Genomic DNA, 22704 nt, shown 5'->3' with positions numbered 1-22704 from the left:
TTGTTAATGGCTCCCAAAAAATAATATTTTGTTTGCATAATGTGCCAAGTTTATGCCATTTCTATGTGTGGTATATAAACCTTTTCGTAATCCAACATCACAGTGGGATTACAGATGCTGATATCAAAGAATTGAGGAGGGGCACCTATTTTAATTCACTGCTCTAAGAAACAAGTGATTTATATGCAAGTGAATATTGATTTATGATATACAGTTAATTGTAAAGGTTTATATTTTTCAAGATTACTTTCTAAATTCCTTTGACAAGAAAGTACATTATTTTTTAGTCCTTTTCAACATTTTTCATTGTAACAAATCTTTAAAAATTTGGTAAAATAATAACCAAATTAAATAATTAGAGATGGTCCATTATAATATCAGGAGTACAAAGAGCACTCTTGAAGAAGAGATTGTGGAATAAAGTCAACTTTACATGTTATAATATGTTATAGCCATGTATTATTATATTTTGGCTTGCTTGTTTTATATAATTGTGGAGAGAGAGGTTGTTTTAAATAGAATTCCTAGTGATATTGTGAACTCTTAATTCATATCTTGAGTGGAAGATTTGAATTTTCTGTGGAAGATTATAGAGAAATTGCTCCCACTATTGCATGTGTTCAAAGCCCTGCAGATAGCATGTGTCGCTGCCATTGATTTTGTGTTGACTTTTGTACTGCTGAGTGTCTAGTCGAGTATGCTAGCATATGATTGCCAAAGAACCAAACATCCAATAATATAGTTAGTGGGAGAGAAAAAACATACTTCATAGTTAAATAATGTAAGCATATTTATATTGATGCAAAATATATTAAACGTTGCTTAGTGGATTACAAAATTTACAATGAAAAAATGTCATCTATTGCATACTAAGGGGGCTTGTCTTCACTGTAAAGTCAACTCAGGTTATAAGTGGAATGTTACCTGTAACTCGAGTCCTGTCCATACCAGGATTGATTGATTTAAATCACAGATTTTATTCCTTATTTAAATCAGTAAGCAGGAAACCTTGACTTAATAACTAATTTCAATCTTGTTTGCATTTGTACTTCCTTTCTTTAACCATTTTTAAATGCAAAATATGTTTTGATAAACTTACTTGTTTTTCTTATGAATCAACATATTTAAGGTAGTTATTTTCTTACAGACAGGTTCATTCTCATTGGTTTGTATAACCATTAAAACATGCCGATTTGCAACCAAATAAAGCTTTTACACTAAATTTGGCCGTACTTCTTACTAATCAGGAGGATGTACAAGATCTGGACATATGTATTTAATCAGTTGTATAGCTTGTCATAAATTTGTTCAGATTCTTAATTTTTACAATTAGAAAATGGTGAATGATACAATTCTTTCCTAGTAGATTATAATTTTTTACTCAGGGTTGGGGTCAAGATATATTTGGATGGAAATTTGAATTAAATTTAAATAGTACAAAACCAGCATTTTTAAATTATTAAATAAAATTACCTTAAATATGTCGATACATAAGAAAAACAAATAAGTTTATCAGAACATATTTTGCATTTAAAACTGATTAGTTAAAGAAAGGAAGTATTAACTGTAGTTAGTAAACTGATGGATTGTTTGTCACCATGAGCCAGATTTTTGAAGGTATTTAAGTTTCATTTCTAAGGGAAGTTAATCCTAAAAACTTGAAGGACATTGTGACTGATTTTCAAAGGTATTTAGGCACCTAAAGATGCAGAAAGGTGCCTAGTGAGATTTTCAAAAGCAGTTAAAACCTAAATACCTTTGATAGTCTGGCCCCATGGCCTTCAAATGTTTAGAATTAGTAGATCTCATCCTGTCCCACATATTTTTATTCATAGATTGGAAGAGGAAAACAAGCTTTCCTGCTTTTTCAACTCCCAATCAGTTTCTCAGCTTTGAATGAACTAGTCCAAATGAAGAAAATATTCTCACTGTACTTGCTAGCTAAACTGAAACTAAAATTAAGACACAAGCTTTTCTGCACACCAGTAACTGAAAGTACTTGCATTTGAAAAAATGTAAATACAGGTTGTACCTCTCTAGTCCGGCACCCTCAGGACCTGACCGGTGCCGAACCAGAGTATTTGCAGAACCCCGGGAGGTCAATGCAGAGTGCCGGGGGTCTCTGTAGGCATGTATGTAGGGGATGCTGCAGCACTCGCAGGCAGTGCACCCAGTGTGGTCCCCGCACCAGCTTGGCCCCGTTGCCACCTGGTCCCAGCTGCTGGCTTCCAGCTGCTAGCCCCTCGCCCAGGGTCCCAGCCCTGGCCCCAGGTCCTCCCCCTCCTTCCCAGAGCTTGAATTTGTGAATCAGCTGTTCAGGGCACTCCAGAAGCACTGGGTGGGAGGAGGAGGAGTTGGCAAGTGTGGGGACACCAGCATGTGAGAGGCACGGGGGAGCTTGGTGCTGGTGAATACTCCGCACCCACTAATTTTTCCTCATGGGTGCTCCAGCCCCGGAGCACTCACGGAGTCGGCGCCTATGCCGGACCACGGATGTTACCGGACCAGCAAGTGCCAGATTAGAGAGGTTCATCTGTACCAATATACACTCCATTATAAAGACTGAAAATAATGCAGATTCTTAATGCAGTACCTGACATTGTGTCACATTTATAAAAATTTGAGTTGACTTCAGAAATCTAAATATAATTTAAAAAGCAGCACTCTTTAATCTCATTAATTGATGTAACATATATTTATTTATTTAAGTAGAATAATTGTAAATTTAGGCCTTAATAGAGGTTTAAAATTAAATTTGAATTTATTTTTAAATACTTTATTATTAAAAATTAAATGAAAAGTTATTTTAAAAAAATACACCTTTTTAAATCATTTTTATTATCCAGGCACAAAAAACATTAATTTGAGCCTAGTGGTACTTTTAACTTGAATTAGCTACCCTTTCAAGAGTATAGGCTACAGCTCAAGATAGCACAACTTGTCATCTGCTAATACAATAACTCTGCAGTAATCTAATTATTCTGTGCAGCTCAAGTATTATTTTGCACTGTGGCTGCTATCATTCAAGCTAGGCCCTCCAGTGTAGACAAGTCAAGTTAACTTTGCAGTTAAGGTACAGACTCAGTGGGCTGTTTTAAAAGGCTCATATAGGGGTGTATATATGTGTTTTGCTTTGAATTAAAGAAGGGAATGCTTGCTCTAAATTTTCTGCGGCATGAATTGGCTTCTGAACAATAACCCACTTGTTATTTAGTTGAGGGACTTGCTTTCTGAAACTTTATTTCATATTTTCTCTGTTAATTTGTTCTATTTCATGCAGTAATGCTACATCTGTTTCCTAAAAAGTATTCTCCTTATCTATACAGTTGTCACTGTACCTTGCTTCCTTGATAATAGATAAGGTTCATATGATCCTGTTATTGCAGCTTCCAGGCATCACTCCAGATCTACTGGTGCCCTCTACACCCCAGAAGTATATGGGGCTACAGGTGAAGGATGAGTACACTTTGCTGTCATCTGTGCAGTCATCCTGGATATTTTTTTCCCACTTGGTTTTCCTTACAATCCATTTTTTAAAACTACCCTATTTATTATTTACATTAATTTGAGTTCTGTGTTTTGGATAATCAAGGTCGATGTGTACACATTGCAAGCTTTTCTTTCCCAAGGTCAGCTCCCTCTCCCCCCCACCCCCAGTAATATATTTACAGGTTTTTTTACTGGCAGATTTACTTTATTTTAGTTCCTCATTGTTTGGTATTTGTAGCACTTTTTATGCATGTAGTTCTGTAACATAGCGCTGTTGGTAGCCCTCCTTATATTTTGCATTTTATTTTTAAAAAAATTTAAAAAAACCCAAATGATTAATATATTTTAACAGGTGCTCTTCAAAAGAAAAGTAGCTCTGTAGTACAAACGCTTCAGTTGAGCCTCTTGATTCCTTTCTTTCGTAGTACAAATATTTATCAGACATTCTGTTTAATCATTGATTAATTTTTGTTTGTTTTTCCGATTCTTTTGCTGCAGAAATATAAATCAGATAATTACCACATCCGTTCTTTTTTTAACTTTTCAGTTAAATGAAATTAAGGAGAGCAGAGCACTTGCCAATTACTATACTTCTGGTTGGGTTTTTTTAAGTGACTGAAATTCTATTTTCCATGTTGCAATTCTGATTTAAATGTTTATTATTTTCTTATTCTGTTATGACAGGTACAGGGTTTGGGATCAGTCAGTCAAGTAGATTGTCATCATCGGTTAGTGCTATGAGAGTTCTGAACACAGGTTCTGATGTAGAAGAAGCAGTAGCAGATGCATTGGTAAGAATCCTCCATTTATCATTTTAAGTAGACTAAAAACTTTGAACTTTACCACGTTATATCTGAATTCATGTTATATTGGGTCACGTTATATCGGGGTAGGGGTGTATGTATTTATATCCATTCTGAACTGTGAAACAGTTTAGTTCCTTAGGTTTGAAATTATGTTTGTTTACCTGAGCTAGCTCATTGAGGTGGAATTTTGATTAAATGATAGCATGAACAGCTAGTGTAATACAAGACGAGTGATTGATTGAATTTTTTTCCCCTTTGAATAAAAACTAAAGCTCTGAACAAGCAAATTAATGATGTGTCCAAAATCTGAAACTGTTCCAATATCTTCTCAAGATCGTAGATTCTTTGGATCTGGTTTCCATTTTCTATGTCTTGGCTCAGAATTATGTTAATTATTGGAACTTAAAAAATAAAAACATATGTTGAAAGTTAAGTTGCTCTGCCATTGTACCTATGTAGAACAAAAGGCAGACTTGTGATTCAGAGACTGACTTGGCTGTAGTTTTATTTCTCAGCTATTGTCAAGTTAATCAATCCAGATGGTACTCATTGTGCAAGGAGATCCTTTTGGGATTTGCCATGATAATGACTGTCAAATTGATATCACAACTTTAAAATGATTAAAACGTGGATAATAGGACACTTGTTTACCTTGTAAATCAGTACAGCGCAACAGGAAAATAAATATATACGCATGTAAAGTTGGTAACGTCATATTTATCCTATACTTTCTAGTATATAAATATATTTTGCATGTTATACAAAAAATGAAGAACCTCTTTACTGGAACTAAGCAGCATTGAGATTTTTGTTCCATTAAAAAATTATAGATTTTGAAAAAATTTCCATTCTATAGCAAAATTGGGTTAAAAAAAAAAATATTTTATGGGGAGCTGGCCAGGTGGTGAACCAGTCAGACAGGTAAATGACAGCTCACCTCCTTAAGAGGCCCCAGCTCTGCAGTGCCCCATTAGGCAAGCTACCTAGGAGCTGCCAAAGAGCTGCAAGTCTGGGAGCTTGGGAGCCAGGAGCTTGGAAGTCTGGGCTCCACAATTATCTCCAGCTGGGCTGCCAAGGAGCCTAGCAGACAAGCTGGCAGAAAAACAGTATGTGGCTGTCCATTGGAGACGTGCCTGATTTCCATCAGAATGTTATCAAAATGGACACAGTCCCACAGATGTCTCAATTTCAAGTAATTGATGCTTTCTGATGGAAGAAGTTCCGTTAGTGAATTTCCAACCAGTTCCACTTATTTACCTTTCTTTGATATTTTTAACCATCAAAAATAAAAGGTTGATTTAATATTTTGAAGAGATTTTCTTTACTTTCTTCCTCTATTAAATCAAGTCAGATCTAAGCATATTTTACTTTTTTGTTGTTGTTGTTTCTGTATTTTCTTAGCCTTAATTTCACATTAGCAAATGTTCAAATTCAGATTAATTTAACATCCTGAAATCAAAGGTGGTCTCCTGTGTTTTGTCATAAGTTGGTATTTAGCATGTTGTCCTGTAGTACGCCACTTATATTCATAAAGTCATCAGTTAAGTGATTCCTTGCTTTGTTTTTTCCTGTCCATTACTTTCATAGGTCAATGTGTTTTTATAGATTAAATGTTTGGAGGACAGAGGTTAGAGTGTCATTGGCAGAAACCACTCTGAGTCAGAGTAATCGTATCATAGCTTTTTAAAACTCCTATACCTGTACCTTGGCTGAGATAAAAGTCAAGAAAATAGTCTCCTCTTCCTCCATTGCTGAAATCCTGTCAAGCAAAACTGTTCAGGGTGTGACTGACCTTTTGGTAAATCCTGGCTACCTGCACTCAAAAACTGTCCAGTACCTCTGAAAGTGAAGAACTTTCTGTTAGCTTCATGGAAAAGAACAATTAAGATTCAGTTTGTCTGTGTGTGTGATGGGAGGGTGGTGTCTTAGAGGGAGTCAGGTTTACAAATGTCTCTTCCTCAATTTTGTCTTCTGCTACTGTTTCACTCACTGAGGTTTTAGAAGGCTGCTTACCTGAATGAGAAACTATCAGTTTTGTGCTTCTCATGCTGGAAGATCACACTAATAAGGAATGCCTCTCCACCCACTGGAGAAGGAAATGTCATCTGTACATCTGTCCACCATAACCTCTTGTAGCAAAGCCCCTGGCATGGGTGGTCCCCAGTCTTGCTCTGATTGGTAGTGACTATCCATTTGGATTAGAATCTGGCTCTGAGTTTATTTTGCTCTGATGCAGTACAGGAATCTGTCCCTCTCCAGGTTCTTGAAAAGGTAGAACTCCAGTATCATGACATCTATTTGTAAATATTTGTAATGTAAATTGACCTAATTCTCTCTCTCCCCTCTTGCCACCAGCCCCACAAAACTGCAACACTACCATTTAATTGAGAGTCAAGGATTAAAGATTTATTCTATTCCTGTTTATTTGGCAACTGTTTTGGGCTATCGTGGATCAGTTGAATTTAAAGAAGTGTCTCGCAGGGCTTGGTCACCTGATTCACGTGGCTCTTTACGTGTTAGAAATAACTCGTTAATTAATAAGCGCACCCCCTCCTTCTGTTATGGTATTAACATAGTCTGCCCAAAACTGATGAATGCTACTTTCAAGCATTCAGATTCTACCAATTAACATTTCTTATATGAATGGTCATTTTCCTGGTAGCAAAGAGCTCAATTCACAGAGCTTCAAGCTCTGACTGATCCACTTTAAATCAGGTTTTACATTGATAATGTGGTGCTATGAGCATATTCTGGATTCCTTCCGAAGGTCGTGAAATAATTCCACATACAGTTAAGCATAGGCCTACTTGTTACACTGTTTAAGTGTTGTTTGTTTTAGGAGCATCCCTCAAGTTATTCAGCATTGAAGAGTGAGAATTCTGTGCAAATTGTAATGTTAATAAAGGGAAAAGTATTCACTTATACGTCTGCTTCTTTGACTGTATAATCAAACAGGATTCTCACTACACACCTCTGATTCAGAGTTTGGATAGCAGGTTTCTTTCACAGAGTTGTATTTTTTTTTCTTTTCCTCTAGGGTGAGAAGTCTGGTTTTCTGAATCCCTTGGCCTGTTTGGGTTTCATGTTTTTGGTTTTTTGGTTATTTTTTGAGACCGAAGAGGGTGTTAGTTGTTTTTTGTTTGTTTTTTGTTTTTTGTATTTTAAAATTAATTCTTATAAGGCATTCTAGCAATTTGCTTCTATAGAGAGTCTCTTTGCAATTCCAGAATTGGGTGGAAGGTTCCAGATGCTGAGAGCAGAGCTGGTCAGAAAACTTCCACAATAGAAAAAGGGGAAAAACATTTTGACAAAAAATTCCAAAACCAGGAACATTTGATTGGTTGGTGCTGAGACAGCTGACTGTATATAACAGGGTCCTCAAGTTGAATTGCCATTGTGTAAGACAGCCAGAAAGTTTTAAGCTGGGAAGTTTGTGTCTTATCTTAGTTTGTAAAGACCTAATAAATTATATAATGATGTGTTTTCCTGGAAAAGTATAGATGAGGTAAAATTTCTTATTCGTAATACGTGATATGGCAATGTTACATATTTTATACCAGAGATCGTGAGGCAAAGAATAAATAAAGTTGCATGCTAATAGCCATTTTCTTCAATGTAGTAAAAAAAAACAAAGAACCCACTGTTGCTTCCAGTGACAGACGATACCATAATGAAAGTTAGTTATGGTACTAGTACATGGCAATTATCCTCAATGTTCTTAATTTCTCTATTTCTCTTCAATAATTCACTGCTATCAGCTCTTAGGAGACATACGGACTAAGGTATAGAAATCACCGTTTTCCCCTTACTTCTGATAGTTTAACGTTTTAATATAGTATGTGCTAAGATTGTACAAAACTAAACATAAATAAAGAAGTAATAGAAAATGTAATTTTAAACTTTATATTGTTAATTTGAAGTTGTGTACAGTTGAGTGAAATGACTAAATTTCAGTATCTCTGTTCTCCCTCTATTATGATAAATATTTGTATTTTTCACAAGTAAAACGTATGCAGAAGAAAACTGATTAGGTGGATAACCTGTCATGTGCTATTTGCTTCATTTTTACTTTTAGAATTCTATATAATCAATCTGACTTTAAGATATTAATGTTGCTTGACTTGTTAAACAATGGAATTGGAGCCATAATGTCAATGCAGGTGGTCAGTGAAGGTGCTAGCCTTTTGTATAGATATGTGCAAATACAAAATTTGACACCTCTTTGTGATCATTGCTAATCTGGGAGTCTGTATGTGATAGAAAAAGCCTGTACGAAGGAGGTACGAATCATATGGAATGTACTCTGATGATGATGCCAACAGTGATGCATCCAGTGCCTGTTCAGAAAGATCATACAGCTCTCGCAATGGCAGCATACCTACATATATGCGGCAGACAGAAGATGTGGCAGAGGTCCTCAATCGCTGTGCTAGCTCCAACTGGTCAGAAAGAAAAGAAGGTCTTCTAGGTCTACAGAATTTATTAAAAAACCAGAGGACTTTAAGGTAAGACAATGTGTCTTACTCAAGAATAGATTTCTGGGGGTAGGGGGCGCACTGTTTTGCAGCTGAGGCTCATTTTCCCAGTACCTTTATGTGTAGATGTAGCCTTAAGGTAGAATTGGAGTTTCAAATTACTGAAATAAGCAAAGTAGTATATTCTTCTGAATAAATAATGCAGATTGCAATGTTTCTGTGAGATCTCTTTGCATTATCCTGTAAATGGAGAAAAATGATGATAATCAGTTTCCTGGTATGTAAAAGAATAGTATCTCATTTCCTGTTTTCTTGGGACAATTTTTTTAGGAACACAGCTTAAAAACCTAAAGTCTTTACTTACTGAAAATGTAGACTTTATCCAAAGTAAGATTTCCTTAGCTGCTACTTTCCTAGCATACACATCTGTGGATGCTCAGAGCAAGGTCCATGTCTTTCATTGACATAGCCTGGAGGAACCTGTGACTGTAGATCGGGATATTAGATTCACACAGATCAGATACTATGAACTGTGTAAAATTCACAAGTGACCAGTTCTTTTAGCAAGAAGGAGGACAAGGTACTTGCAGAGTCAGAAGAAATTGCAAAAACTGGCCTCAAACCAGGAAGGAAACATGCTTAAACACTTTTACTTCTACAATAAGTACCAGAGATCCTTGTCCCTCATCCCAATACCCTTAAACTATCGAGAGTTGAAATTCTGGAAGTAGCCATCATCTCCCATTGCTCAGAATGGGGAGTTAAGCCAAGCTACCCGCACAGAAGAGTGAGGATTCCTGTGTTGGGATTCCCTCTGAAAGTGTTTCCTCTCAGCTTATCCAGAACACCGTGTCCAGTTCTGGGAGAACACTTCATCCTGTTCTCTGGGATCCAAATCACTCAATTTGACTCCAGATTTCATCACTCAGGTTCCTGTATTTGGCATACAGCAAAGCTATGCTGAGTTGCTCAGACTCAAGCATCGGGGTTGGATTTAGGGCTTACCATGCATCCAGAGTTATACTGAAAACCTCTTCTTTTATATACATTTACACATTATATTGCATTTGCTGTACATTACATCACACATTTTTGGATTGGCTTGGTTATTTTGCAGGAACCAATCCCTGTGCAGCATGTTCTGTCCATGTGCTTTTCATGCAGAACATGATCTTCATATTGCAGGTTTATCTTATCCATTGTCGTTAGCATTAGGGTGTTGCTGCTTATTTTAGTTAGCTGACTCCAGGATACTGCTTGTCAAGACCCTGTTTACAACTTAACTTTCTATTCACCTTCCAAATCAGGACCACAAAGAAATAAGACAAGTTACTTATGTCAAGCTAGGCCTACACTATGCTATTTTCAGGGAGCTAGTGGTTACTTTGAAAGGGCAGTTTAGGACAGCTGTGGCCTTTGTTTCATTGAGGACAATAGAAGATGGGAGCCATTTTGAAAAGGGCATATCTTGATGAAATTATTTGTAGAAGAACACTATTCTTTAGCTCCTGTTAAAGCAGAAATGCTCAGTTTATGAAAAATAATGGCGAAAGTGTCAGTCTTAAAAAAAATATTTTTTTAAAAAAATACCCTTTGACCACATTTACTCAGCAAGGAGAGCAGGAGGGGAAATATTGAGAGGTGATGTGCAGGGGAATTTGGAGCGCAGGAGAAAGGGGAAAACGGGAAGGGGGAGGATGAAGCGGAAAGCGGTTATGTACGGTCTGTCTCCAAAGTGAGTAAAGCATCCAGAGTATGCTGGTTAATCTGGTCTGAAAAGTTGAAATAAAATTCAGATCTTGGGGTTATGCAGCAGATCTTCAAATCAATGAAAATACCACATGGTTAACACTACTCATGGGATTTTTTTTTTAGTGTGCAAATATAAAGGGTTTTTTTAAAAGTGAATCATATCTAAGAACTTAGATTAAACTATAATTAAGTTTGACTGTATATTAGTAATGTAAGTAAAAACATTACATTTAAGTATCCCGAAAAACAAGCAGTGAAAACTTAAGAAATTCAGATTTAAGATTAAATTTAAAAGAAATCCAAACATGTTAATATGTAAATACACAGTTAGGGCACCCAAATAACCTTATCTCTTCCTTGCAATGATACCATGAGGGAAGCATTTTTAAAAAATTATCAGATGTCTTTAAAAATCAGTTTAGTTTAATCTGGGACTGTAGTGCACTATTCATAATTGTTTCTCATCACAACGATATCTTTACAAAGCAGAGTTAAATAAACAAACAAACCTTAACAGCATTCTCGTACCTTGTCATGTTTAGATTTCTTTTAAATTTACTCTTAATTTCCTGGGTTTGTAATTCTTATTTGGGGGATAATTACAACATCCCTGTAATATTTTTATCTTTAAATTACTGATGTATGTTCTAGTTTAACATAATTTTTGTCTGGGAACCTTGTACGGTGTTGAAATTATTGGTGGCACTGAAGAAATAATAAATAGTGATAGAAGTCCTTATTTAATAGCATTAGAGACAAAATTTAAACCAAGAGCTCCTCAGGACAGAAAAATTCCTAATTTGTGAAGTCCTAATTTGTGTCAACTCGAGGTGCAATCTTACGTTCAACAGAAGCTATTTGATACTCCTACGGTATATCTACGCAGCTGCTGAGAGGGTGCTTTCCAGCACAGATAGACAGACATTTGCTAGCTCAACTCAAGCTAGTGCACTAAAAATAGGAGTGTGGCCACAGCGGGCAAGGCTATGGCTTGGAGTCGCCACTTGAATACAGTACAATCCCGCCTGTCCCTCTGGGTATATAGAATGGATAGACTGAGCCTCCACCAATTCTGTTTTATGGCTACACTGCTATTTTTAGCATGCTAGCTCAAGCAGAACTAGCTCATGTCTGTCTGCCTGCGTTGGGAAGCACCTTCCTAGCTAAGAATGTCTCTAAATATACCCTGTTTCATATTTCAGTCATAAGTGGAAATTTAAACAATGTTTTGGTTATATAACGTTTTGTAAGTGTTACTATAAAGAGACATTATTGGATTAAGTCATATTTAAAAATAGATTTTATCTGTATTAACATCAGATTGTTCAAACTGAAAATTGTAAAATTAACTTTATTATTAGAGACATTTAATAGTTACTTTCACTTTGGCTTCTAGTCAGTTTCACTGGTTGTTCTGTACTAGTACCATTGTTATGTTGTTTGGGTTGCAAATAGTGCATAAGAATGTTTAAATTGAAGTTAAACTTCAAATTAGATTTTAAGCAAAAATGAAAATATTTCTGTTTGAAAAGGTATTTTTCAAAACCTCTCAATCTGACCTTTGGACTTGAAGTATCTAGTCTGTGTCCTTTTAAAATAATTCCTTACAGTATCCCGTAGTTGACTAATTAATTGTTATGTCATTTTAACAGTCGCGTTGAATTAAAAAGATTGTGTGAAATCTTCACAAGGATGTTTGCTGACCCTCATAGCAAGGTATGTTTTATTTTTTTCTGTTGATATTCCTTTGTTTACTTGTAGTCAGCACATTGAAATATTGTAGATTAATACTACAGAACAATTTCTGTAAATGATATTAGGTATTAATTTGCACACTAAAAGTATTTGCCATAAAGGTGTATTATAAGCATTGAATTGTGAGAGGTGGTCATATGAGTTATTTAGGAACTCTTTGCAAACAGGTGGTAAGGCATAGGTATGTGTCCTTAATTTTCACTGTTTGAGTTAACTGATGGAATGTAAGGAGACTGTGGTGTTTTGATCCACTTAATTTGAGATTTGAAACAAGTTTATTTTTTCTTTTATTGATAAAGGATAATTGAGATAAAGTAAATAATACTTTATTGTACCTAAGTAGAAATGTATTCAACATTTAGAGAGTGTTCAGCATTCTTAAATATTCTTGTAAGCTCGTAGTATTTGTTGCAAAAGTAAAATGAAAAGTGATTCTCACTCAGGAACATATTGAGTTCATCTGATGCAAGAAATATTAGTTAAATTTACAAAATGAGGCTGATCAGCAACCCTTGGTAAATACTTCAGATGCTTTCTTGGGTATATGTTTTTGAGTGATGATGGATTATGTGTGTCTTCCTTTATTCTCATAGATAAATGACTGGTTGGAAATTAGGGCTCCACAGTTTATTTAATTCTTTTTATATAGTCATTAATATGTAGTAAAATGCAGGTAAAGAATATATTGCTATCAATAAAACGTTATCATGTTTTGTTCACATTACATGACTTTTTACAAGGCAAATATGGACCAGTACCTCATCAATCAGGATGATGCTATAACAATTAAAATATTCTTTTGGGTTTCTAAGAGCAATTTGAACTAACTTATTTTATTGAATCTCCACTTTTGGGTTATATTTTCAGTTTTGGTTGTTTACCTTCTCTCTCTCTCAAGTGGGTGGACCATTGTGCCTTATTTAATGCTCCATTAACGAACTTATAGTGAAATGTCTCAGAAAACTGGCCACAGCAATACAGATGCTGATATGAAAATAAATATAAAACATTTTTAAAACTTCATGTTTATTTATAATTTAGGGCTTATCTTGAATTATAGGTATTCTGTGGATTGAAAGTAACAGGTAATCATTTTGTCTGAGATGTACAGCATATGCTAGTTTCTGTCCATCTATCAGTATTGATTAAGTGATAGCAAAAACACTCAAAGTTTCACAGCAAAACAGAAAGTAGTTCATCTCAGTATTTTACAACTCTACTATAAATGTCACAACTGATGGCTGCTCCTAATAGAATACTGAAAAATGCCTATCAAAATGTTAATGTACACTTGATAAACCTTCAGAACTTGATGATATGTTAACTGTACTGAAATCTTGACTAATTGAAAGTTAACAGTAAAGCACCAAATTAACTTGTCAAAGTTTATCTGCTGTTTGCCCTTTTTACGGCTAAAGCAGAGTAATAGCCACCTATGGCAAGATTAGAAATTCGGGAGTTTTGGGGTACACGTGAGAATAGAGGCCTCAACTTGAAGGGTAAAGGCCTTGAGGATCATAGTGAGTCAAGAGAGGAGGACGCAGTGGAAAAGGGAAAAGTTGAAGAAGAGATGCCCCAGAGAGATCAAGTGAACAGCCAGAAGTAGAAGAGGGGAGGAAGAGAGAATGACGACACACAAAAAAAGAGTACTGAAAAATATAGAATTCCAGGAGATGAATAATGGCAGTGGGTACTGCTGAAGCAAAGTGATAAATGTATGAGATGAGCATCTTTTGTAAACTTCTGCATGATTTTGCTTGGTCATGCATGTACAGTATTCTTTTAGCAATATAGCTGTCTAGAACATTTATGTAAACTCCATAAATATACCAACGTTGATGAAATGGCAAATTGCTGATTTTTGTCACTATTTGACTTGGACGCTAGTTAATAGGAGTTTAGCTGCTGGTTTACAAACATTACATCAGTTGATATATCAAAGAACTACTGAGTGAAAATTTTCTTTATACTAAAAACTTATTTTCCTTCGCAAAATATGCAGAATTAAAAATATTCCAGCTTGAAATTGTATATGCCAAATATAGCAATTAAATTATTTCATGAGATGAGTGTACAAAAAACCAGAAGTGACATTTATAAGCATGCATGGCATCTTTTTTGGAATGAAGATGACTTTAAAATAGATACTGAGATGTCATAAAGAATTATTCCGTTCAATATGTATATAATATCTCTTTCCTTTTCGTGTTTGCTGGTCACATTGATATAATAACACCTCTTTTGTTTTGTAAACTGAGGTATCATCCATTTTATATATAAACCAAAGTTTGTGACTGTACAGTAGTGACTTTTAAAAATATTTACAATTAACCCCAGTTCCAATCACTGACTGTGTTGCCACCACTAGATATTACCAACCATTAATTGTCCAGCAGTGCATTCCACAGCAAGATACCCCAACTTTAAACATCAAAGAGATATAAAAAACCTAATTTTTAATTAAATGAGGTGACCTTATAAAATCTTTTCTAAGAGTTTTTCTCCCAGCTTCTACAGGAATTATTATAACTACAATATATAAAGATGTGAAGGTCTAATTTTTTTAATGTGTTCCAGTACATCTTTAACCAAGTATAAGAAAAAAGTAGTGTAGTTGTGTCCTTCTGGGGAAAAAATTGGTTTTAAGGAAAAAAATGAACAGGAGCAAACCAACTGCTTATTTCCAAACTATTCTAAGAACAGTAGAAACATAATTTTAAATTTACTGTACAGGTTTTGAAATTCCTTTTTATTTTTTGTGTTTTTTCATCCATACAGGAACTTTGCATTGATGGAAACTAATTTGTGTGTTTTTATCTTTTTTTCCCCTTTTTTCTTTTTGCATGCTGTCCCCTGTGTTGGAACTCTCTTTAGAGAGTAAGTTGGATCAATATTTGCTGGAAATTTAACCTTATTGCATGATTGTGAAATTAACGCTTTTTCTCTATTTTTTTCCTCCCCCAAAGAGTTCATGCAGTGTCAAGCCTTTTGCAATTCATATAGAATTATGTGTGGTAATGTTTTGAGATGTGTTTTTCTACTAATTAACTGACCTTATTTGGTTATGCACTCCTGTTCTATATTGTGGTGATTGGCGCATCTGAAACTTAATTCATTTTAAAGAAAGATCTCAATTATAGTTATTTTTTCTTACAATATCTGTTTTTCTCCACTATCAAAATGTGATTAAGATGACTGATTTCAGAATTTAAAATTTAATCATGAAAACAAAGACTGTATCTAGAGAAACTATAGCACGTATGGATTGTTCCCACTATAATTAGAGTTTGAATTCCAGCTTCCATTCTAATCTCACGCTTTTGTTTTGATGCTTATATAAGTTTCTCAAACAAATTGTCCATGCTTTGTCTCCGATTCAGAGGTGTCTGGGTTTTTTGTTTTGTGGGGTTTTTTTGGGAGGTGGTGGTGGCTTGTTTTTTAAATTTTAGTAAAATCACTTGAACCATTTTTGTATTATTTCCAGACATAAATAGGCACAGCTGAAATTAGAAACAAAATGTCAAATTTGTTTTGTTTTGTAGGCATTAATTGAGACAAGACAAGGGTTGAAGATAATTTAATTTAATATGAACATTTATTTTGGGAAATCTGAAGTGCTCTATGAGCATATAAATGTTTAACCAGCTTATTCAGCCTGCAGATTTCAGTATAAGAGAAACCAAACCAAATAACTCCAGATCAAGAAATTTATGAGCACCTGTGACAAAGAAAGCAGAGTTTGTAAGCTCCTGGCTCAATTTCTTAATCTTTAAAAATCACCAAAAAAATTCCACAATTAATTGTTATGATGAAACATCAAGTACTCAGAAGTTAAGGTTTCCCATAATATTTGTCTGTGCTGTATATATGTTGTATTTCAGATTTCTGCTTGCATTGTTAAATGTAAATATTAGAATATTATCATTATTAACAAATACTATTATATAGGGAGAGCTGGTAGCAACTGCTATATTTAATTTGCGTTTCTCATTATAATAGATTCTTTTTGTTAAGAAGCTCATAACACTTCCTTTGTTTGCTGTAGGCCTTTGAACTTCGACATAGTTAAAAGCCTTTAGCTAGAGAAGTCTGGTTTTGGCCCTGCACTTGCCTCAGTTTTCCCTTCTGTCATGTGTCAAACAAGACACTGTATCTCATGTTTTCACAGTACTGCTTCCTCTTCTGGGTGTGGCTTAGTACCATAAAATAATGCACACAACCTTGCAGCCGTCTTTCATGGGTTCATTTAGTCCATTCAGTTTATAATGGGCTTTGACATCCACACAACCCCCCATCTTGGCTAAAAGTTCCTCCTGTCCTTTATCTGGGCTTCCCCTTCCTAACAGACCTCCACATTCTAAATCCTTTATGTTCCTTTCTCCCTGCAGGCCCCTCAGCTGACGCTTGTCCCTCAACAAGTTGGTACTGTTCTTGCAGTTCTCTCTTCTAGGCCTTTTGTCTGGGAGCTCTGAAAAGTTGTCACCTCTCCAGCAAGTTTTTTTTCCATACTCTCTGACTGAACTCAGGCTGCCCTGATATTCCCCAGAAAACCTAGTGACCCCTTATGTCTTTCTTTTAGGGGAGAAAACATAAGCCTAGCACAGTTGAGGCTGAGTCAGAATCATCTTAAAGAGCCAGCATACCCCATGACAGTATTATAGTATGCAACTTTAGATTTTCAATTAATTCATTTGCTAACTGGTAGCAAAAGACGTATCTACCAATAAAACAGTAATGTTGACTTTTTTCCAGTAGTCCCTTATAAAATTAATTTCTTTTCTATGATGTCCAACAAACTGAAATATGCATCTTGTCCTTACGAAAGTACATTTGATGTAACAATGTGCTTGATTTTAAACTTAATTATATGTGTACATACGTACATAGGCAAGACAGCAAATAATTTTGTGACTATCTTTACATTATTTCTCCAACTTCATAATAACTGAACTTGAAAATTGACGTGCACTGTGTGGCATGGATCTTGCTTCACAAAGATCAGTCACAATTTTCTTTGAGTTTTTCCTTCCAACCAAGTTTTTTGGGTTTTTTGTTTTTTGTTTTTTTTTTTTAAAGGAAGGAAACTCAAGACACAACACTTACTGTAACATCATGGTTGAGAACTGAAATGTACAAAAGCCAAAAAATTGAAAGCTGTAATTTTCCCAGCAATTCTAACTCTCACACTGCATGTATATAATGATATAGATGAGTACACAGCAGTACAAAATATTAAATATGTGCTGGTGTCAGATTTATAGTTGCTGTGGAAACCATAACTTCATACGGTCCTTCTTTTGTGCATTTAATTCTCAAGCATAACATTAGCAGTGTTTTCCCCTTCCCTCACATTTAATAAATTGGGCTAGGTGAATTCTCCGTTGGTAAAAGGAGAGGCAAATTTCACCTCCCTTCTTCATGAAGGCCCATAACAGCAAGAGGAAAAGTCATCCCCTTGGAAAGAACATAAGAATTGCCATACTGCATTAGACCTGAGGTCCAACTAGTCCAGTAATCTTTCTATGAGGGTGATCAGTGGGCTTGAGAGGAAGGTATAAGAACCTTGCAGTGAGCAAATGTGTGGTAATCTTTCTCCAACATTAGGTCTCATCCCTTTCTGTAGTTAGATACTGGCTTAGGCCCTGAAAAATGATATTTAATATCCCTTCTATAATTTATCATTAACTACGACAGCTCCAGATATCTTGCTGTCTGTAGCAGTGTCCAGTATCCATTCCTTTTTTCAATCTTGCTAAATTATTGGCCTCAGCAGTTTCATGTTGCAATGAGGAAAGGCAGTCCCTGCTTTAGGGAACAATAGTTCTAATCTGTGCTGTGCTCCTTATTAGTCCCCTGGCTGTAGTGGGAATGCATCAAATCAATACATGCCCAAATCACGTCTAATGCCTGGTCTGCAACTTCAACACACTTTTTGGGGTTGGCTGTGCTTGCCCTAGCAAAAAAAAAAAGTTGTGGATTCCTTGCTGTTCAAACATTTTCTGAGACCAATGGAAGCTGGTGTCGACTAATTAATTTGGCTTGTACAATGCAAAACAGTAAAAAGGTGGTGTTAACATACGGTTAAGTTTGAGAAAGAAACATTCAGAAATCAGGTAGTTCCAACAATTACAGCTATGAGAGCAATCTTAATTCAGCCATGTTGCACAGCGCGCGCACACACAAAAGCTACTTTAAGGGTGTTATTTAGATTCCAAAGTTAAATGCTCAACAGTTAGGAAATGCCTGATATAAGGGTAACCATAAACCCTTAATTTGCCCTCGTTGGACATCCATCCTGTGCACTGAGGCAGGGGTCCTGCAAAAAAAACAAACAAGTATGGGATCATGTAATTAAGGACTGTGAATAAAATTTTCAGAAGCACCCAGGTCCCATTTTCTAGAGTTTTTATAAGTCCATGCAGAAACTTAAGTCCCATGGATGTTCAAAATTTCAAATTAATTACATTTTTACCCTGTACTACAATGTATATGTACAGGGAGCAGCATTCGCCAGGCGATGTTAAATATGACATTTCCTAACTTTTGAGTGCTCAACTTTGCAATTGAAGTAACACTCTTTAAAATAGTTTTTTCTATGTAATTTTCTAGGTTTATTGTTGTTTTGTGTTTAAAGAGGAAAAAGGTAAAGATGGGCAACTGGAGCTCTGTGTTGGACTTGGGGGAGACCAGCTTGGCCCTCTTCCCACCCTTTTCCCCACTACAGCTATTTTGACAGCTCCCAGGTATTCCCAGAGATGTGTGTGCTGCTGCGGTGGCAGCATGGTTTCAGCTCTTTTGAATGCTCATGTTCTGTTATTTTGACATGTTGCCAAAATATTCCTGAAGAATGCAAGTGACAGCAGGGAAATAGTGATATTTTAACAGTTGATATCTCAACCAAACCTAATGGAGTTTCCTGGAAGAAAGAAAAGGCACTTGGAATGCCCTGTTAGAAATCCAGTTCGCTTATAGTTATATGTAACTCAGGCAGATTAATTGACATAATTTGATCATTTGACTTTCCAGTGCTATTGTTTGGAGATTTGTATGTACGGATATAATAATTCTGCAAAACACATTTAGAATGGCCTGCACAACAGGCTATGTGCTATTGCTTATGTGGAATCAGAGTTAAAGTCCTGAGCTTGATAGCTTTTTTGTTTGTTTGTTTGTTTGTTTTTGTTTTCTGTGCCCTTGAATTATTAGTGGGTAGGAGCGCTGGTTGTGGAGACCTTTCAATGTGGTTCTTGGGTAACGCCACCCCCACCTCAACCAGGAACAGCATGGAGTTATGTTCAGCCTTCTCCCAGCGAGAGAAACATCAAGGACAATAAATGGAAGGGAGGAGAATATACCCTACAATATTTCATTTTAGAGTGGGAAGAAAATGTTTTCTCTTGAGGAACCTTTTACCTGTTTGGGACAGGAAGATGGTTTTTAATACTTAAAATATTTAAAGTAGCCCTGAAGATTATACTGTTTGGTGTCTGTAGAATCCTGAGAGAATTTAAATGTATATTTGGCATCCAGTGCCTATTAACCAAGTGCCAGCCTCAAATACCTAATGACGGACACTTGTAAACTAAGCATATGGATTTAAACCTTTAGTGTGTTGGGTATATTTATCTTCATGACCGTATGACATTGGTGTTAAAAAGTAATTATAGTGAACTCTGTCATGCGTACACTTATGCAGCAGTGTGTTATGGCCTAGATTAAGCTGGAATTCTGGCATAATACATACCTTTAAAATTGTATATCTGGAACATGTATGTTCCACTCCCGCATAAGCACATGTAAATCCAAAAGCTAGTGAAAGGTCCTAAAAAGAGAGAGAGAAAAAAATGCCACGTAGTGGTAAATTTTATATATACATACACTTAAAAACCCCAAACCCTAAAATACTTCTTGATCTTAAGGTTGTACTATAAGTTTTGAAATTTGTTTAAAAAAAAAATTGTCATTCACATTTACACATTTGGTGCAGTTTGCAGTATACAAGTTGACATAGGGTACATCTACACTGGAAAAAAAAAATAAACTGCAGCAATTCTTAGCCCAGGTCAACTGACTAAGGCTCACAGGGCTTGGGCTAATGGGGCTAAAAATAGTGTAGATGTTTCCACTCGGTCTGGACACCAGGCATCGAGATCCTGGCTGAGTTTCAGAGCCCAGGCTCCAGCCCAAGCGGAAATGTCCATGCCGCTATTTTTTAGACTCGGAGCTTGAGCCCAAGTCAGTTGACCTGGGCTCTGAGAATCACTGCGAAGGGGAGGTGCTATGCAGCATAAATGTACTTATAGATCATTTTCCTGAATATTTGCTTCCCAACACCACTCTTCCAAAATGTCATAATAGTAGCTAATATGTTTTTAGAAAGATAATATTCCATATATTTCAAAAGGACATCGTAATCAGAAATGTACTGTGGTTTTTCCTCTGCTAGGGTGAATAATTTGTTTCAGAATGCTGCAGGAACAGAGAAGCCTGTTCCATTCTCCAAATAGTCTATGGAAAGGAACAAGCATTCTCTTGATGCAGATCTCCATAGCTCATATTTTAATTAAGCATTCTGTAGCCTCTTTGCTTTTTTAAAAAAGATAAGCCAGTTTTATTGTCTACGTAGAACTGACTTAATTACATAAAGTTTGAAGTGGAAAGAAGTTTAAATTTAAAAAATTAAATAAAGTTGTGCCAGCCATCACAGTAAACATTTATTTACCCAATGATACTGCATGGAATAGCTAATTGTCAAACTTCAGCTGAAGTTGAATAGCAATATTCTCTTGTATCACGGAGACCAATGAAAAGCAAGACAGATTGTTTTCCTGCTTGGCTGCAAATCACTGCCTCTATCTGCCTTTGATTCTCCTACTGCTTTCTTCATCATTTGTGAGTTCAACACAGGTCAATGTCGTTTCCTTTTCTCCCCCCCCCCCCCCCCCTTTCCCCTCTCTGCCTCCTTTAGGTGTTCAGCATGTTTTTGGAGACCTTGGTTGACTTCATCCAGGTCCATAAAGAAGATCTACAGGATTGGTTGTTTGTGTTGTTGACACAGCTGTTGAAGAAAATGGGTGCTGATTTGCTTGGGTCTGTACAAGCGAAAGTTCAGAAGGCACTGGATGTCACAAGGTATTACATTGCTGACAAAAATGTGTGTGCAGTTTTAATTGGCACCAGAGTATATTCCCACATTTCTTTCTTACTGTACTGTAAGGATATTGGCCCCAAAACACAACCTGTGGATGGCTTTAAAATGTAACAAATGTAATAGTAGTGGCTTTCTAAATACCAGCCAATGTAAGGAATTCAGATCATCCCAGATATTTTGAATGCTTAACATTGAAAGATGAATACAGAATTAGATTTCTCGATTATGAAATGCACATCCTAGCAGGACTGGATTTAATAAGTCACATGCCATTGAGAGATTTCATAGTGGTAGCCATGTTAGTCTGTATCGGCAAAAAGAATGAGGAGTACTTATGGCACCTTAGAGACTAACCAATTTATTTAAGCATAAGCTTTCATGGGCTAAAACTCACTTCATTGGATGAACTACTGCATGCATCCGATGGAGTGGGTTTTTAGCCCACGAAAGCTTATGCTTAAATAAATTTGTTAGTCTCTAAAGCCACAAGTATTCCTGTTCTTTTTACTGTTGAGAGAGCTTTTGTTTTTTACATGTTAGCACATAAAATTGCTTGAAAGTAGTAAGATCATTTGATGTATGTTCCTTTCTACATTAGTTGGATGTTTACCCAGAGATTAAAACAAATAGGCATATATTATAGTTTGAAAGGCAGACAAAGTTTTTATAAGTTAGAGCGACCACCTCTACAGTTATTAAATGCATGCCCTATGCAAGTAATGTGTTTTGCCTGATTCTTTATTTTTCAGGGAATCTTTTCCAAATGATCTCCAATTCAGTATTTTAATGAGATTCACTGTTGACCAGACTCAGACACCCAGTTTGAAGGTAAGAATTTACAAGTCTAAATTGCAAATGAAATATTTGTTGATAGAAATTTGTTTTCTCTTACTATTTGGATTTGTGTTGCAAAAAAGGTTTTCACTTGGTGGATTTTGTTTTTATAAACTTTCAGACAGTCAAGCCAGCGCTGCAGGACCAGCTTCGCTCTTTTTGGAGCTCCAAGGTTTTTTGTCTGCATTATTGCCTTTTTTAACGCTATGTAAAACTTTACAGTGTTTGATAGTTTTTATTTGTATGCATCCGTCTATGACTACTAACCTTTGCAAGAAACTTTAAGCATGCAGATATTCAACTTCAGGTGACATACTAGTGTCAGAGCGTTTTTGCAAAAACAGACCTGATAAGACCACACTCCAATGAATACAGAAGCAACAAAAATATGGCCGCCTAACACCAAGCTGGTTATGCAAACTCACTCTATCAAGTCTTTTCT

At 35.9% G+C, this 22704-nt stretch overlaps 1 protein-coding gene across 42 annotated transcripts in view; it reads left to right on the top strand.

Annotated features, from left to right (window-relative positions):
* Nucleotides 1-22704, top strand: part of CLASP2 (cytoplasmic linker associated protein 2) — a 282910-nt gene that overhangs the window by 211113 nt on the left and 49093 nt on the right. For 11 of the 42 annotated variants that reach the window (XM_075062549.1, XM_075062551.1, XM_075062547.1 and 8 more), the window contains 8 exons: nt 3387-3449; nt 4174-4280; nt 8054-8077; nt 8556-8800; nt 12175-12238; nt 21246-21409; nt 22178-22256; nt 22384-22434. In XM_075062549.1, coding sequence (XP_074918650.1) covers nt 3387-3449; nt 4174-4280; nt 8054-8077; nt 8556-8800; nt 12175-12238; nt 21246-21409; nt 22178-22256; nt 22384-22434 — 797 coding nt within the window. The remainder of the gene's footprint in view (nt 1-3386; nt 3450-4173; nt 4281-8053; nt 8078-8555; nt 8801-12174; nt 12239-21245; nt 21410-22177; nt 22257-22383; nt 22435-22704) is intronic. The other 31 variants (XM_075062557.1, XM_075062558.1, XM_032798778.2 and 28 more) reach the window with 7 other exon arrangements.

Source organism: Chelonoidis abingdonii, chromosome 2, assembly GCF_003597395.2.
Source record: "Chelonoidis abingdonii isolate Lonesome George chromosome 2, CheloAbing_2.0, whole genome shotgun sequence".
NCBI classification, from domain to species: domain Eukaryota; kingdom Metazoa; phylum Chordata; order Testudines; family Testudinidae; genus Chelonoidis; species Chelonoidis abingdonii.
The sequence above is the reverse complement of the archived record's forward strand: the minus strand, read 5'-3'. Positions and strand labels throughout refer to the sequence as shown.